Source organism: Podarcis raffonei, chromosome 8, assembly GCF_027172205.1.
Source record: "Podarcis raffonei isolate rPodRaf1 chromosome 8, rPodRaf1.pri, whole genome shotgun sequence".
NCBI lineage: Eukaryota > Metazoa > Chordata > Lepidosauria > Squamata > Lacertidae > Podarcis > Podarcis raffonei.
The window spans coordinates 18460078-18477702 of NC_070609.1; the positions used below are offsets into that span (position 1 = coordinate 18460078).

The 17625-nt window shown below is 44.9% G+C and overlaps 2 protein-coding genes across 2 annotated transcripts; both read right to left on the reverse strand.

Annotated features, from left to right (window-relative positions):
- Positions 1 to 1643: 1643 nt before the first annotated feature.
- On the reverse strand, positions 1644 to 13428 carry LOC128419229 (vomeronasal type-2 receptor 26-like). The gene is made up of 6 exons (XM_053399656.1): positions 13400 to 13428; positions 6791 to 7184; positions 4693 to 5424; positions 3522 to 3740; positions 3180 to 3303; positions 1644 to 2679 (listed from the first exon to the last, which is right to left on the reverse strand). Exons 1-6 carry the CDS (start codon positions 13426 to 13428, stop codon positions 1760 to 1762), a joined length of 2418 nt encoding a protein of 805 aa, XP_053255631.1. The 3' UTR covers positions 1644 to 1759.
- Positions 13429 to 15436: 2008 nt separating this feature from the next.
- LOC128418544 (vomeronasal type-2 receptor 26-like) lies at positions 15437 to 17020 on the reverse strand. Its single transcript, XM_053398299.1, has one exon. It carries the CDS (start codon positions 16791 to 16793, stop codon positions 15816 to 15818), a length of 978 nt encoding a protein of 325 aa, XP_053254274.1. The 5' UTR covers positions 16794 to 17020; the 3' UTR covers positions 15437 to 15815.
- Positions 17021 to 17625: the final 605 nt, after the last annotated feature.

Genomic DNA, 17625 nt, shown 5'->3' on the forward strand with positions numbered 1-17625 from the left:
GGTTTGTTGGGGCACTTGGATCTGCTCCTATCTATGAAGGCAGAGTCTGACCCTAGGCAGCAACACTGCACTCTCCTGTTTAGGCCCATGTTGAGTCACTTCTGTCTCCTGTCCAACCTCCTATCTCGGCTGATCAAAGCTCTCCCCAGCCTCCATTGAAGCACTCTACTCTGCAGAAAGATTGGTGAAGGGAGAGCCAGCATCCATGCTCCCTCTTCTAAAATGGCTGAAGTTAATTTGGAAAGGGGGAATCCCCCTGCTCCCAGGTCCGTCCGTTTACCCCTCTGTGAATTTATTTTTCCACTTCCTCTTTCTGTGTCAGTCACCAACGCAAGCCTAATCCCAACAGTGCTGCAAGGCTCGTGATGGCAAACAAGTTTATTGATTAACAAAAAGCACATTCTTTCCCCCCCCCCAAAATTGCCTTGGCAACTGGACTCCTTTGATTGACTTCCGAAGATAGAGCAGAGCACAGGTGTCCAGGCATTTATCGGTCTCACAATTCCACACATGGCTTAGCCATGCTGGTGTGTTAAGAAATAAGGGGGCCAGACATTAATCTGAACAAAAGCAGAGTCGGAGGATGGAACCTGGGTCCTTTTACATGTAAAGCATGTGCTTTGCAACTGAGCAATGTGGTCACCCCTAATGCAAAGTGGGAATACTAGTGGTTGGTCTCAGGTAGGATGCTTGCATCTTCAGGGAACCTGCCCAACTGTCTGAAACTGTGGAAAGCCCCTACCAGTTATTGTAGACAATGATGAAAAAGATAGACCAATGGTTTGATTCAGAATAATAATAATAATAATAATAATAATAATAATAATAATAATTTATTATTTATACCCCGCTCATCTGGCTGGGTCCCCCCAGCCACTCTGGGTGGCTTCCAACAAAACACTAAAAAACAATAACCTGTTAAACATCAAAAGCTTCCTTAAACAGGGCTATAAGGCAACTTCCTCCCTTCCTCCATTAGAGGTCAAGATAGTGACTTGGTCATGACTACATAATGAGTTTGTGTCTGAAGCTCAGACATGTTGAGTGGTATCCAGCTAACATGTCCCACCAGGGCAAGGATTTACACTTCCACAATGGAACTTTCCCCAACTCCCCCACAACTAAATCTGGACTGGGGTTCCCCCAATGCTCTGGTGCAGGGGAAGGAGAGGTAGGAAAGTTCTGTTGTGCAAGTGAAAATCTTGGCATTGATAGGATGCGTTAGTTGGAAATAACCCAATGTGTGCTTCACCCCATCATGTATAATGCAAGAAAACATAGGGGCAGGCTTCACAGCTCTCCACATGAAGCACTCACTGAAGTGGGATTGTAGTGGGCAGAACGGCATCACACAACACCACATCCATCACCCACACGACTGTTAATAAAGAAGCTTTTGGCAGCCACCACAGTTTGTGCCTGGGGTGAGGGTTGAACCTTTCTCTATCCTGCTTCCAAGCTGAACTTGTGAGCAAGTTCATCACACTGAGGATCCTGTGAAGGATCGGCCTCTTGAAAGTTCAAAGCAAATCAGAATGTTTCAGATTCACTCACATGTGGAAATATTTGCTGACAAGGTGCTCTTTTTGGTCTTATCTGGCTGGAGCAGAAGGCTATGCCAGTTGCCAAGGAAGATGTCGCCAAGTGAAAACACACTTGCTAATGAGATAAAAAAGGAAGAGAGACTGGCGTGCCGTATCTTCAGATATCCGAATTCTGGCAATCAACCACACAACATGCAGTATTTCAGTCTCCAGATTTAAAGCTGTTGGACTCCAGAGTTTAATTTCCGAGTGAAATGCTCCCGGCTGTTCTGATCTGGCCGCAGCAGAATAATATAACACTTGGGGAAGAAGATGCAGCCTAGTAACCCAGCACTGGAGGCCAAAATAGAGAAGATCTCCACAGCCACCATATATTTCCCTTTGGTGCTCAGGTAGCTTGGGATGAAGGACGCCCAGACGCTGCAGAAAACCAGCATACTGAAGGTGATGAACTTGGCTTCATTGAAGCTGTCAGGCAGCTTCCTGGCCAGGAAGGCCACCGTGAAGCTCACCAAAGCCAAGAGACCCATGTAAGCTAGGATGCAGTAGAAGGCAGTGACGGAGCCCTCGTTGCACTCAAGGATAATGTACCCAGGCTCCGAGCGGGTATCAAAATCTGGGAATGGGGGAGAGGTTCCCAGCCAGACCACGCAGATCCCAGCCTGGATGAGAGAACAGAGCAGCACAAAGCCATGGGCAGCTCTGGGTCTCAGCCATTTCCGCATTCTGTTCCCCGGCTTTGTGGCATTGAAGGCCAGAACCACAGTGATGGTTTTGGCCAAGACCGTAGCAAGAGAGACTGAGAAGATGAGGCCAAAGGCTGTCTGCCGGAGAAGGCAAGTCTCCATCCTTGGCCGGCCAATGAAGAGCAAGGAGCAGAGGAAGCAGAGCATTAGGGAGGAGAGGAGGATGTAGCTGAGATCTCGGTTGTTGGCTTTGACTATGGGAGAGTCTCGGTGTTTAATAAAGGTTCCGAGCAAAAATATAGCCAAGAACGAGAAAGAAAAAGCAGAGGAAGCTAAAGCAATCCCCAGGGGCTCGTCATAGGACAGGAAACTTAGGTTTTTGGGAACACACTTGTTTCTGGCTTCATTTGGATAGTAGTCCTCTTTGCATGTCTCACAGCGGTCCATATCTGGAAAACACAAATTGAATCTCACTACTGACCACATAGACCCATGCATCCATCTTTTGGATCAGATGAGTTGTGCTATAGCCTGGTCTCCCCAGAAGCCCAGTGCTGCTAAATAGCATGTGTAACTTTAGATAAATAAAAATATAAAGCTCAACTGACCCCTATACCCTAACCCCTCTGTTCAAAGCTGCCTTAGCTAATTAAGCAGCTCGTCTACATTTATTCAATCAAATACACATTCAGTTTACACCCCCTTAAAAGACAAAAGATACTGCTCATTCTTAAAACACTGGAATCTGATTTGGCTGAAATAAAGAAATGGGTTAGTGACTTACTAGACTCCAGCCCATCAGTGCTGTGCACAGGTGGTTTATGCTGGGAACTATTTTCTCCTGAGTTTGATCCAAGATTAAAAATGTGAATTTCAAAAGAAAATGCAGAACACACAGAGAACACAAACAGAAACGCTATATGTTTGTATGCCTTGGCCACATTCTTACCAATTTGGTTGGAGATCTGGCCAGGTAGGCACCGGACACATTTGAAGCAGCAGCTGGGCCTTCCCTTTTCCGCCACTTTTCTAAATCCAGGGAGGCAGCTCTCACTGCAGATGGAGCGTGGATGCTAAAGAAGTGCAGGAGGGAATGCGTTTTTAAAGTGGCTGTTTTGCAAATGATGGCATTCAATCACATATTGGCAGATTCAGGTTGTGCCCTTATTGTTCATTTGGCACACTTGCACAACGAACCCACTTGCACAACGGATTGGGCGCTGCCCCATAAACCATCTACCATACCTCACTTGGGTGGAGCACCCAAAGCAGAGTCTTTCTTGAGTCTCACCTGCCCTAATCGTTCCTTCCAGACAACCTTAGCATCATCAAAGAAGAAGTCTTGGCCACGGTGCTTCACTCCTCCAACTTTCACACTAACCAGGGAGATGTTAGGGAGCACGATCCAATTGAAAATATCATAAGTAGCTGTGGAGTCTCCATTCTCATCAAAATAAACCTCCTCTCCAGCACTGTTATTGAATCTGACCATCTTCAGAAATGTGTGGAGCTGAGGGCAGAGATTGCAAGGGAGGGAGAAATCTCTCTTCATTAATGTATGATTTAATAATTATGACTGCGAACTGATAGAAGAACTTACTTAAATAAACTGACTGTCCCACATTTAGCTAGTGAATGAATGAATTTATTAATTTTAGTCACAGACCAGTTCCAGCTCACAAACAATTTCAGGGGAGTCATAAAACCCGATAAGGGTACATTCATTTAGCAACTTGATTCACCACGTTTAAATTAATATGAATATTGTAAAATGTGACTCTGGTGCATGTTTGTATTAGTAGCTTGAAAGCCAGAGAGGGCATCCCCCCTGCTGTGTTTCAAACTGCACTTGCGGAACAATGCTCTGATTTCGTCTATACATATTATCCAGGATATATTTAAAACCGGATGGTGCCTTTGCTAATGCAATGAATGAATATTATAATATATTCAAATCTATGGGTGGGACAGGGCCCACTGACAGTGTCAGAAAGGGGGATTGCAGCCAATAGCCCTGAGGAATCAGGTGATTTGGAGCGCCAATGAAGTCCCTCTTGGTCTCATTTAAAGACGTCTCCTCAGAGTGTCTACCCTTTTTCAGCCACTTGTCTTCTCTCTTCTCCCTCTTACCTGCCTGCTTTGGAAATTGAAAAACATATTAGACTACATCAAATGCCTCCGGCCTTGGGATCCTTGTCTGTATACTCCATAACCTGAAACCACAGGCCTGTGTGGACCACCCCGTTTGCCTCTGATACCACTGGGCCCTGACAAATCATGTGGGGACCCCATACGCAATGATGAGGCTATCAAACTATCTCTGGCATTGTTGAAACCTCTCCTCTGTCTCAGATACATTATTTGTGTCATAATACCTGCCATGGGGGTAGAAGGCCTTTTCTCCTCCTCCTTCTCCCTCCTTCTCCAGTATAATACCCCATTTCCATCAGTGCATGGGCTACTGCATAGACCGCATTGTAAATGCTGTAGCTCTGCCACACGGTGTTCATATCAAAATCTGAAACAGGCAGGCTGTCCAGTCGTTCCCTTTCAGTGCATTTTCTTTTCCCATAAATTGGGATTGAGTAGGGAGGAGGCATCACACAGTCAAAGGCAAAACCCCAGAAATGCTTCATCAAAATATCATTTGGATATTTTTTAGGGTTCACAGACCGAAGGAAGTCTTGAAATTCTGGGATTTCCGCCTTATGAACTGCAAAGGACAAGGCGCCCTGGAATGGATTTGAGTCTGGTTTGTCTGGCCGGGGACCTGCAGTAAAATCCCACTGGGCTGTGATGATCCAGATCTTGCCTCTCGTTTCAAGATTTCGGCTCAGAACTTGTAAATGAAAGAAGTGACTGGTGCTGCCGTAAAATAAAGTCACATTGGCCGAGGACTTTGTGAGGGCATCTTCCATCTTATGAATGGTTTTAATAGCCAGGTTCTTCATGCTGTACATCTTTAAGATGAATTCAGCGCAAACTCCATTTCTCTGCATTTCACCTTCCATGGCCTGGAGGAACTTCTCGCCATTATCGTCACCTGTAAAAACTACTCCAATCCACGTCCAGCGGAAGTAAAGGATCAGCTTGATGATCCCGGTGAACTGAGCCAGGTCACTGGGGACTGTCCGATACAGAAAAGGAAACTGGACCTTATCACTCAGGATGGGATCAGACGAGCCATAACAGATCTAAGGAGAAAAGGGCTGTTATTTCTTGCTGGTTTATATTGTGTGTTTTTTGAAGGCACAGAACCTTCAACCATTTTGTGTGCCACAGACTGGTTGGACACAGATGATTGGTGAGAGAAACCAACTGGGATCCCCCAAGGGATGAAGGCTGGGGATTGGTGGTAGATGGCAATGAGTGGTCAGAGGTAGAAGAGGGAGAAGACTGGGAAGAGAAGGTGCCGAAAGCAGAAGAGTTAGCAGGGATTAGTGAGCAGGGGGAATCTGTGGCAGAGAGACATCCAGAATCAGGGGCAGAAACTGAAGCAGGAGAAGTGAGGGCCAAGAGGCAGAGATGAGTCCGGCTGGCGAAGGGGCTTGGGCATCTCCCTCTCCTGCTGTGATGAGCTCCCCTCTCCACTCGTTTCTCAGAACCAGGAGAGGCATGAAGAGGGCAGATGAGAAGTTAGTTTCAAGCAGGTGCAGTCTCAGATTGCTTTGTGAAAACCCTGGAGAAGAGAGGACTTAGGCAGCTTTGGGGAGACGGGGACCTTCAATCTCAGCAACTGCTTCATGGGGAGCAAGATCTGCAGGAGATGAGTTGCTGTGACACTCCTGTCCAGATCCTCTTTTGCTAATCAACAGTTAACTCCGACTTTCTTGGTGTGATTTACAGCTGTTGTCTCCTGTCATTGTGTTTAATTTTATGGTTGTATAATGGTGGCTTTTAACCTAGGGACCTGCCAATTAACCTGAAATATAAATGTACTTGGGAATGTACTCTCCTCCTCTTCCTTCTAATTGATTTAAAGGTTGAAAGTGTGAGGTAAATGAGCCTCTTATAACCAACATGTTTAACTCTAACGTGTGAAGGGGTTAAGACCATAGAGTAAGCTGTCCTGAGAAGGTTACCAAATCCTTTGTTCTCTTACTTGTACTGTGTGAACCCTACCAGTAATGAGGTCTAATCTAATCGCCCCACCACTCCTCCCAGTACTGGGCCAGTTTAAAGTTCAGAATGTTCAAGGGCTATTTGGTGGAGGCAGGCAGGAAAAAAATAAAATAAAGATATCCACTTGGTGACTGTGATGAAGTTAATAAGAAGGAGAGGTTGGTTTGCCTCCCTTCCTTCTCACTGTGCAGGCTACAACCTGTGGCATCAGTTTAATGTAGCCTGCCCTGGGATTGCCTATTGAAGGAGAGTAGGCTGCAAATAGTTTAAGTAAATAGATAAATATTTCTGGAAAATGCAAGTTTTTACATGCATATGATTGAAGAACACATAATTTACATTATGTCATTTGGTCACATCTGTCCTGTTTGCTTGTTCCAGTATTTTGAAGTCAGAGAAGGAGTCAGGTACAGCAACAGAGCACAGGGCCAAACTCACCTGAGGTACCTTGGAGCTCTGCAACATGTTGCTCATCTCAGTGGTAGACTCGGATGTCAGAGCCCCAATGACGGCTGCCAGCTTGCTCTGCCCATGGCAATGATAGTTGGGGATGGTTTTATCCTTTGGACTTTTGCTGACCAGGCTGTCATAAGATGGCCTCCCGTAGGAGTAATAAAGATCATATGCGCTGGGAGGCAGGGGGAGCACGGAAGGAGTCCAGTTCCTCTCAGATAAAATGCTAACAGTGGCCTCATGGTTCTTTCTCATGTTGTGACCATCCTCATAGAGCTGGAATCCCAAGGAGACATTGGGAAAGAGATGAAAGTCCTTGTTGAGCTCTTCCACTGCAAACACAAAGGCCAGGGTGTGCTGGTAGTTCTTCTTGAGTTTTCTGCAGTGGGACAGTGAACCTCAGTAACTCTATTGTGAACTGCCCTGGAAATATTCAGTTAAAAATGCGCTAGACAGACAGACAGACAGTACTCAGAAGGGTATGGGGATGATTATGCTACCCATTGGAAATAATGGAAACTGTAGGTTTGTCCAACGTTAGCGTTCTAGATATTGAACTACTCCCCCTCCTAACTTGTTGAGCCTTTTTTGGGAATGTCTCCCCTCCCCACCAAGAAAAAAAAGTACTGGGGCTCTTGAGGGCTTTTTAATGGATTTTTTAAAATTTAAAAATACCGCCCCCCCTCGCCATACATCCTGGATATTTTGCCGATTCAAAAAAATCCGCCTGGACGCCATTTTGAGGACCAATTCCTGAACGTTTCCAGGAAAATCTGGATGTATGGTAGCCCTAACTAATCCTACCATCCCTGGTAACTCCACATGCCAGCTTAGTCTGATGGCAGCTGGGAACCCAGCAATATGTTGAGGATTCTAGCCCCTGAAGGAAAATAAGCAGCAGCACAGGTGTTGTGAAGGTACCACACTCTGATTGTGTTGTTACATGCCACCTCAATCCCCACCAGTGGTCCAAGATTCCAGGGGTTGTTAGGAGCACTTACGAGGGTCTCTGTTCCCTGTGGTGTCTTTATGATATGGGCCAGTGATGACCCATCAAGGAAACCATCAGAGGGCAAGACAGCCAGGCAAGGGGGAGCGGCTGTCATCTTTGCTGGGTGTTAGTGGGCAGAGGCAAAGGGCAGCTTTAGGGTTTCAACACTGAATGATTAGGCTGGAGGGAGGCCTTTGGAGACGGTTAGCAGTGAGAAGGAGAAGAAGGAGCAGAGCTCCATGTGAGTGGGAATGACAGGCTGAAACTAGGAGACACCAGGGATGGCTTTTTGCTGTTCTTTGCATCTAATGCTGTCCTGATGGCAGAATGAGACCCTCTCCAATCCCTCTCTTTTGGTACAGGTTGTATAAATGCATAAATATGCATTAAAATATGCATAAATAAATAGGCATAAATAAAAGCATTTGTCTCCTGCTAACGGCCCATCCATCCAGCTCTGCCAAGCTGGCTTGGTTCCATATAACTAAATCTAGGAGGGTTCTGAATTTGGCAAAGTTTCATTAAAACTTGATTAATTTTTAACTTTTACTAAATCATGTAATTATGGGGAGTCTGCACACACACACCCAATTCATAAAAGTATGTATGCAAAGATGTATGGAAGGAAGGAAGGAAGGAATTTGTTAGCCAAATTGCTGGTTAATAGCACAGTCTGGCAGGCAGATGTTTTGTGAATGGGAGCTAATGGTATGGGGATGGTCTTTTGATAGCTGGGGATCTCTTTGCCATTTTCAAATGAAATGCTGACCAGTACTTGAAGGAGGGCAACACCCCTCTAGGTAAGGGAAGAGGGCAGGGACAAGCGGATGTACATGGGTATGTGAGAGAAACAGCAGCAGACTATTTCTGCTTTCGGAACAGGGAGAGAGAGGGAGTATACAATGAGGGCCAACTACACAAGACACCAATTAGTGTTTTAAGAAGTAAATTGTAAAAAAGGTAATAATCTGGAAGGAAGTATTCTAAGTTCTGTTTACGCAACATCAATCCTGGTAATGACAGACCATCTCCAGTCTTTACAGAGCATTTATTTCAATTTGTATCTGAGGAGTTTATACAACAATAAGAAGGAAAGAGGAGCCTGCAAGCTGGACAAGAGCACAACAGCACTCTGTTGCACATCTGTAGTCCCAAGCAACAGCTTTGCAGAGACACAATGCCTCTCACAGGGAAGGTGGAACATAGCCAGGAATGAGCATTCATGTTCTGAACTGATCCTCGTTTGCTCACTTTTATATCTTTCTGCTAATCATTCATTCATCCCACACCTTTCAGGGCATTTCCCCATAACTTTCCTAATCACAAAAAAATCCATTAAAAAGTGGATTTGTTGCTTTTGGCAAAAGAGTGCTTTATTCCAACTGCGCAAACCTAAATTTCCCTCCTGCAAAATACTGGCAGAGTGGAGGCAACCCAGCTCCTTGCATTTTGGCTCTGGTGCATTGCTTTGTTAGAATTTTGGTGGATTATTGCTATTATTATTGTTGTTGTTGTTATTACTTATTAAATTTCTATACCACCCTTCATCCAAGAATCACACAGCAGTTTACAATATAAAAGCAAAACGTAAAAATAAAAAATTACATACATAGCATAGTAACACACACAAAAAATGCATCCACACCCACAATTTAAAATGCTATAGATTGTTTCATTAGCCAAAGGTCTGGGAGAAGAGAAATGCTTTTGCCTGGTACCTAAAGATCTGTAACACAGGGGTCAGGTGAGCCTATGAATGCAAAGTAATGATATTCATACAAAACCTACTTGCTCCTGAATATATGCTTTCACTCAAGAAAGCAAATGCTTGATTCTACACCAGTTCTGATCTGATCTGAAATAACATCATAGACCTGAGTCTGGCTACACAGAGACTGATAAAACTCAGATGATACATTCTGGTTTCCTGAAACAGTGTTAAATACTTACTGACTGACCGTTGCAAATGAAAAAGGCTGTGGAGCACTTTGGAATTTTACTTTTTCATTGTCTAAAATATTCTGGGATAATATACCCCCAATGATATGGTCCCCGTCTTTAGAGTAGCCTTCAGTATAGCTTTTCTTAGGAGTACACAGGGTTTCCCCATCCGTAGCCACAGCAGTGGGGAAAAGCAGCGTGATAAGGATCAGAGACAGCATAAGGGCACAGTCAGAAGAGCTGAAAGAGCAAGTTCATTTCAATGTGGTCCAGCACTGCAGCCTCTCTATTCTGAGCCCTAGAGTGGGTCTACAGTGAGCAGGATGGAAGATCTTGGCTTTGTTCTATAGACAGGAGCCTTGTCAGGCATAATCAGGGCATGTTTACTCCGAGATTCCTGACCCTTTCAGCAACTCTCATTCTTGTTATTGTTTACCAGAGTCCCCTCTGGGTGGACCTCCTTGCGTTGATCATAGTCATTGCAGTGATTCCACCTCCCTGCTCAATGCAGATGCTCCCTGCTGCTCCCTGTGGCCCAGCTTCTTTCACAAATAAGTTTATGCTGATGTGCCCCTGTACTGTGGGGACAAGGAATGAAGCAACAGCATGGAGCACTGTGCCCACACAAAGTTCCCTTCCTTGCTTTGGCCCTGCTCCATGTTCCTCCTCTCCTGCTGACTAAGTTAGCCTTCACTAGGAGGTGGTCTAGAATTTAGGGGTTAGCAAACTATGGCCCGGGGACCGAAATCCGGCCCACCAGGCTCGAAAAACCGGCCCGGGGACCCTGCCGCCCACTTGGTCAGGCCCCTCGCTGAGCTAAACCAGTGTGGCGTTTCCTTGAAAAGAAGCCACAGACGCCTCGTCGCACGGGGACTGACTTCCATGACGCTGGCACGGCTTCGAATTGGCTGCAGGAAGCTCCTGCAGCCAATCCGAAGCTAAGGACACCTCTGGGTGGGCGACGACGCTGGTACGGCTTCAGATTGGCTGCAGGAACGTCCTGCAGCCAATCCGAAGCCTTGCTGCCCACATGCTGAGGTAAACCTGGCATGGCCATAGAAGCTGGCAGGCAGACGGCGGATCTGGGCTGCGCCATGGGCATTTTGACGGGCACATCATGGGGCTTCAGCTGGAGGGTGAGCGGTGCACTGCCTGCCCGGCAATGTTAGAATTCCTGCTCCATGATTGCAGTCATGGGATTTTTGTCTATCACATGACGGTGTATGTTTTGACTCCACAGAGTGGGAAGTGACGGAGACAGGATGTTTGTGTTACTGTGTTCCTTGAAGTGAGACTATTGTCCTTTGTTCTTTTTCCCTTTGCTGTCTGATGCTAGAGAGAGAGTGAGCCATGTTGCAGTGCTCCGTGTGTGTTTATATGTAAATTAAGTAGATTAGCCAAAATGCTGAGTTGCTGAGGTCTGTTACGCAAACTGTGAACACTCTGTGGATCCCTAAGTGTGCCGGTGTCTGTTCGCATTGGTCACTGTGATGTTCAGGCTGAAGAAAGCTTTTGTGTGGTTTTTTTTAAAATTATGTTTATTGAAATTTTCAAAAAAGAGTATAAGAGAAAAACAGAAAAGAAAAAAAAGAAGAAAGAAAAAAGAAAAGAAGAAGAAAATACAACAGTTAAAAAAGTTTACCTTAATTACATTCCATACCCAATTTCCTTGACTTCCCCACACCTGTATTCTAATTCCAATTTTTAGCTCAGCAATTTTTATCCCTCCCACTTTACCTTATTTCCTCTAATTCAATTTACTTAATCAAATTTTAACTTCTAAACCTCAATCTTTATATTTCAAAACTTATTCTTAACCTACTTTTCCTAAATTCCTCCATCAATTTAATTAACCTATTTAAACTTAAAAATCTCAGTCTTTATGCACCAATACTTAAACTTGACAATCTTTAGCTAAGGTCGGCCCTAAATCTCTCCCCAAATTCCCCATTTTTGTGTTAGTGGCAAAAGCCAACTTAATTAAAACAAAATTATATTTTTACACCCTTTGTATTCCCGAAGCCCTACCACCCCCTTTCCCGGTTTGATCCCCAACCAAAGTCCATCAGTCCATCCAAAATCAGCCTGGCGATCTCACATCCGAGGCACTTAACCCTCTCTCAATTTCTCTCTGCCGGTTTTCTTGATAGTCCTTTATTTTAAATTCCGAATCTCGAAGAGGCTCTGTTCCAATAAGGTCCATATTTCTTCCAGCCAGACCTCCATATTTAACAATGGAGCCAAAATCTTGTTTCTTACTTCTCATAAGTCCAGATGTCCCAAAGGCTCCAAATTCAACATTGGCCATATTTATATTCCATATGTCTTCAGATCCCCATAAGAGGAGATCTCTCCAATTTCCATTCTTCACTTCCAACCAAACTTTCATCGTCATGTTCTTATTTTCCATTATTTCCAACTTAACAGGCCTCTGGCTCTCTTTAGCCATCTGCAACATCCCAGCGCCTCCTTCTTTCTCATGTTCCTCTTTAAATGACTCAGACTCTTTCTCCTGTTTGGCTATAAGGATTTTTGGATCAGCAACAACACTTCCCTGTTCATCTGCAGGAGCTTGAATCATATCCTTTCCAGGTTCAGCAATTTTGTTTACTGTTCCCTTCATTGTTATTACATTCATAGTCAAAACATTTGTCTGCTCCTGTAGACTTCCCAAGAGACGAAAGGTCTTTTCCAGTTCAGCCAGTATTTTTCCACTTACAGCCATTTTTGTAATGTCCTGAACCCCCTCTAGAGGGATTCTAGTTACTTTATGACAAATTAACCTTTTCTTCTTTATTTTTAACAATTTGTTACCAAATTGTATCAAATGTAACCAGCAAAGACAGCAAAGACACAGTTCTCCTTTTTTTTTTCCAACTTTGACAGCTAGTTTGACAGCTGTCAAAATCTATAAACCTCTTCCGCAGGCTCTCTCCCCGATCGCTCCCGGGTTTTGGGGGAGGGGTGAATTCCGTTCTCTTATCCTCCAGCACAGTCACTTAAATTGGCCCAATATAAAGTTAATTGCTCTTTTCCACAAAAAGAAAGGCGTTCACACAACCTTAGTAATAAAATCCTTGCTTTACGATGTTTACAAGGCGGGTAGGCTGACTTCCTTTTAAGCACCTTGCCCGATCTTGCCGAATTCCCAGAAATAAATTTCCCTTTTAAGTCCAATTACCGTGTTACTCACGGGTCGTTGCTTTTAATCCAAATGTTCAAAAGAAGAAGTTAGCGCTCTCCATCCATGGCATGCGGCTTCACTCAGCAGGGGAAGCAGTCGAACTCTCAGCACCACGCCACTCCCGTCCCCCGTTCCGAAGCCTTTAAAAAGGCTTCTTTGCGGGTCGGGGGGCGCGCAAATGGTGCCCACTGAGTCACCAGGTCCACAGGCTTCAGCGCCTGTGGTTTCTAAGGGTCCCCGCGTCGCCGCGGCAGGACCCGACCCCTGTTGAGCAGATTCCCTCCGGAGCTCGGAGGGAATCCGCCATTAGACGATGGCGCCAACCCGGAAGTCTCAGGCTGAAGAAAGCTTTTGAAGCTCCCGAACGAATGACCAGGAGGGAGAGAACATGCCAGTCGGGCATGTGTCTCTACCAGGGTCCTACTCCAGTGTAGGACGAGCTCCTGACACGCTCCACGTGCGCGGCCTGCCCGCTGACCTGGCCTCGTATGACGGGTCGCAGTGCATGGTGCACGCCGCCTGGGAGCTCTGCAGGGACGGGCCGATGGAGCGGCTGCTGCTCGTCAACAACGCTGGTGAGTGGGCGGCCCTGAGCTGCACTCCTGAGCACGTGCAGAGTGCGTTCCTCCTCCAGGTCTGGAGGCAACTGCAGGACCGGTTTGCAGGGTATTTATATTTTTCAAAATATAGTCCGGCCTCCAACAAGGTCTGAGGGACAGTGGACCGGCTCCCTGATGAAAAGGTTTGCTGACTCCTGGTCTAGATGCATCATAGGAACACAGGAAGCTGTGACCATTAGTCCACCTTGCTTGGTATTGTTTGTGTTCCCCAGTTCACCAGTGTCCCCCAAACTTGAGTCTCCAGCTTTTTTTGGATTTTAACTCCCATGAGCCCCAGCAAGCCTTGCCCATGACAATGTCTGGAGTGCCACATGTTCTCCATGCCTGGTCTTCACCTTAGCCCTTCAAGTAGGCGCTTAAGAGACTCACTGCTGAGCCATGGCCTGAACCAATGTGGATCAGAACACCTATTAAGTGCTGCAAGAACAACTATTGCCAGGACATGGAAATCATTACAATTAGTAACTATGAACCAATGGTATAATGCAATCTGCCAAACAGCATTATTGGAAAAACTGACACAAAATTTAAGAATCAACACCATTTTTATGCAGTCTGGTTTGACTTTATTCATTACACAAACAAGGAGACGTATGGTAGAACAGTACCCGTAGTTTACAGCATAGTCTGGCATGCATGAAGTGCATATTTTAATTTCCACCCGCCTCCCCAGGTCCTATAAATTCCTATAAATACTAGTTGTTTTTGATACAAAATAACTTTTACTTATCACCACCAATTTAAGCAATATATGTTACTACACGTCATTTCATATCTGTAATAATTGGAATAATTTGGTATATACACTTCAACAACTTTGTTAATCTATTTAGAAACATTAATCGAAGTGTTTATTGTTGTTCCTTTTTATTTTTATGTAATTGCTGCATTGTAATATGTTGTAATGTAAACAAAGATATATCTCAATGCAACCATGTTAAGCAGTTTAGAAATGAAAATGAATGAGGACTATGTTACAAAAAGAAGAAGACAGTTCCTGATGTAATAACACTATATCAATTTATATAAGAATATATGGGAGTATATTACATTGCATTTTTGTTTATATTTTTCTCCCTCTCTACTTTTTATACTTATTTTGTTCTCCCCCCCAAGTCCCCCCCGTGTATCACTTTATTTCCTTATAACTGAAATTCTTTCAATAAAAATATTAGTATAAAAAAGAATTAGATGGACCAATGTTTTCATTCAGTATAGGGCAGCTTCCTCCATTAGAGGTCAGAATAGTGACTTGGAACTTTCCCCAACTCTGGCTCTGGCTCTGACAGAAGAAGAAGAAGAAGAAGAAGAAGAAGAAGAAGAAGAAGAAGAAGAAGAACAAGGAAGAAGCACAGATGGGTAAATGGAGGATCCTGGGAAGTAGCAGGGGGATTCCCCCTTTCCAACTTAACCTCTGCCACTTTGGAAGAGGGAGCAGGGCTGCTGACTCTCCCCTCACCAATCTTCCTGCAGAGTAGAATGCTTCAATGGAGGCTAGGGAGAGCTTTGATCAGCCAAGCTGGGAGGTTGGACAGGAGGCAGAAGTGACTCAACATGAGCCTAAACAGGAGAGTGCAGTGTTGCTGCCTAGAGTCAGGCTCCACCTTCATGGATGGGAACAGACCCAAGTGGCCCAACAGTTCCATTGCACAATTATAAATCCTTGCCCTGGTGGACCACGTTGGTTGTATATCATTTATCATGTCAGAGCTTCAGACACAAACTCACTATGTAGTCAGGACTAAGTCACTATCCTGACCACTAATGGAGGAATGGAGGAAGCTGCCTTATACTGAATCAAACCATTGGTCCATCATTCTCTACAATGACTGGCATAATACATACATTCATACAAACATGCTACATACAAACATGCTACAGTTAATAGGAGGGCAGGCCTGCTGCTTTTGGCAGGCACCAAACATAGTATGTGCCTGGGGTGAGGGTTGAACCTTTCTCTATCCTGCTTCCAAGCTGAACTTGTGAGCAAGTTCATCACACTGAGGATCCTGTGAAGGATCGGCCTCTTGAAAGTTCAAAGCAAATCAGAATGTTTCAGATTCACTCACATGTGGAAATATTTGCTGACAAGGTGCTCTTTTTGGTCTTATCTGGCTGGAGCAGAAGGCCATGCCAGTTGCCAAGGAAGATGTCACCAAGTAAAAACACACTTGCTAATGAGATAAAAAAGGAAGAGAGACTGGCGTGCCGTATCTTCAGATATCCGAATTCTGGCAATCAACCACACAACATGCAGTATTTCAGTCTCCAGATTTAAAGCTGTTGGACTCCAGAGTTTAATTTCCGAGTGAAATGCTCCCGGCTGTTCTGATCTGGCCGCAGCAGAATAATATAACACTTGGGGAAGAAGATGCAGCCTAGTAACCCAGTGCTGGAGGCCAAAATAGAGAAGATCTCCACAGCCACCATATATTTCCCTTTGGTGCTCAGGTAGCTTGGGATGAAGGACGCCCAGACGCTGCAGAAAACCAGCATACTGAAGGTGATGAACTTGGCTTCATTGAAGCTGTCAGGCAGCTTCCTGGCCAGGAAGGCCACCGTGAAGCTCACCAAAGCCAAGAGACCCATGTAAGCTAGGATGCAGTAGAAGGCAGTGACGGAGCCCTCGTTGCACTCAAGGATAATGTACCCAGGCTCCGAGCGAGTATCAAAATCTGGGAATGGGGGAGAGGTTCCCAGCCAGACCACGCAGATCCCAGCCTGGATGAGAGAACAGAGCAGCACAAAGCCATGGGCAGCTCTGGGTCTCAGCCATTTCCGCATTCTGTTCCCCGGCTTTGTGGCATTGAAGGCCAGAACCACAGTGATGGTTTTGGCCAAGACCGTAGCAAGAGAGACTGAGAAAATGAGGCCAAAGGCTGTCTGCCGGAGAAGGCAAGTCTCCATCCTTGGCTGGCCAATGAAGAGCAAGGAGCAGAGGAAGCAGAGCATTAGGGAGGAGAGGAGGATGTAGCTGAGATCTCGGTTGTTGGCTTTGACTATGGGAGAGTCTCGGTGTTTAATAAAGGTTCCGAGCAAAAATATAGCCAAGAACGAGAAAGAAAGAGCAGAGGAAGCTAAAGCAATCCCCAGGGGCTCGTCATAGGACAGGAAACTTAGGTTTTTGGGAACACACTTGTTTCTGGCTTCATTTGGAAAGTAGTCCTCTTTGCATGTCTCACAGCGGTCCATATCTGGAAAACACAAATTGAATCTCACTACTGACCACATAGACCCATGCATCCATCTCATTGATCAGATGAGTTGTGCTATAGCCTGGTCTCCGCAGAAGCCCAGTGCTGGTAATAGCATTTGTAACTTTAGGGGAATACATATATAAAGCTCAACTGATATATCTACCCTACCTTTCCTAAGCTAGGTGCAACAGAAAAGCCTTGATCTGAGTTTTGGTTGGTTTCCAAGGGAAAAATATTATGCACTTTGTGGTCACCACAGGGCATTTGGTGAACTGTGAGGACGGTCTGATCTAGCACAACTCTTCTAATGTTCTCATGATCTTCACCCATGCAATTACAAATCCACATATCGTCATGCCCCATCCTATCTCTGGCCAACAACATAGAGCTGGATAGGAAAATTCAATTTAAACAAGGTGAAGGCAATCATATTGCTCCAAAGAAAAAACCAAAAGCATTCAGAGCTTTGGGAAGGCAAAATACCCTTTGACAAAACTGTGTAAATGCTGACCATATTTCTATAAATATACTGTTTTTAACTCCTGAATTTCTTGCTCCTAAATAATGTTAATTTAGGTATAAGTAACAATTTTCCAGAGCTTGTTAAGCTAATATTTAAGACATAGTCATATTAAAACTCTCCACTTTGGGATAACCAAACTTTTTGCTGCTGCAATCATACAGGTAAAAATATTTGTAAGTTATGTTTTATTGACAGTGCAGTACAGTGGTACCTCGGGTTACAGATGCTTCAGGTTACAGACTCCGCTAAGAACTTTGCTTCAGGATGAGAACAGAAATCGCGTGGCGGTGGCGTGTTGGCAGCAGGAGGCCCCATTAGCTAAAGTGGTACCTCAGGTTAAGTTTCAGTTTAAGAACGGACCTCC

Excerpts from the sequence above, each read along its gene's own strand:
- LOC128419229 (XM_053399656.1), bottom strand. The coding sequence starts at position 13,428 with ATGCACTGCGACCCGTCATACGAGGCCAG. Across the intron at positions 3,741-4,692 it reads TTTACAATGCGGTCTATGCA|CTCCACACATTTCTGAAGAT; the intron begins GTAGCCCATGCA and ends CTCTGCCCTCAG. Across the intron at positions 2,680-3,179 it reads CCAGATCTCCAACCAAATTG|ATATGGACCGCTGTGAGACA; the intron begins GTAAGAATGTGG and ends TGTGTTTTCCAG.
- LOC128418544 (XM_053398299.1), bottom strand. The coding sequence starts at position 16,793 with ATGAGATGGATGCATGGGTCTATGTGGTCAGTAGTGAGATTCAATTTG.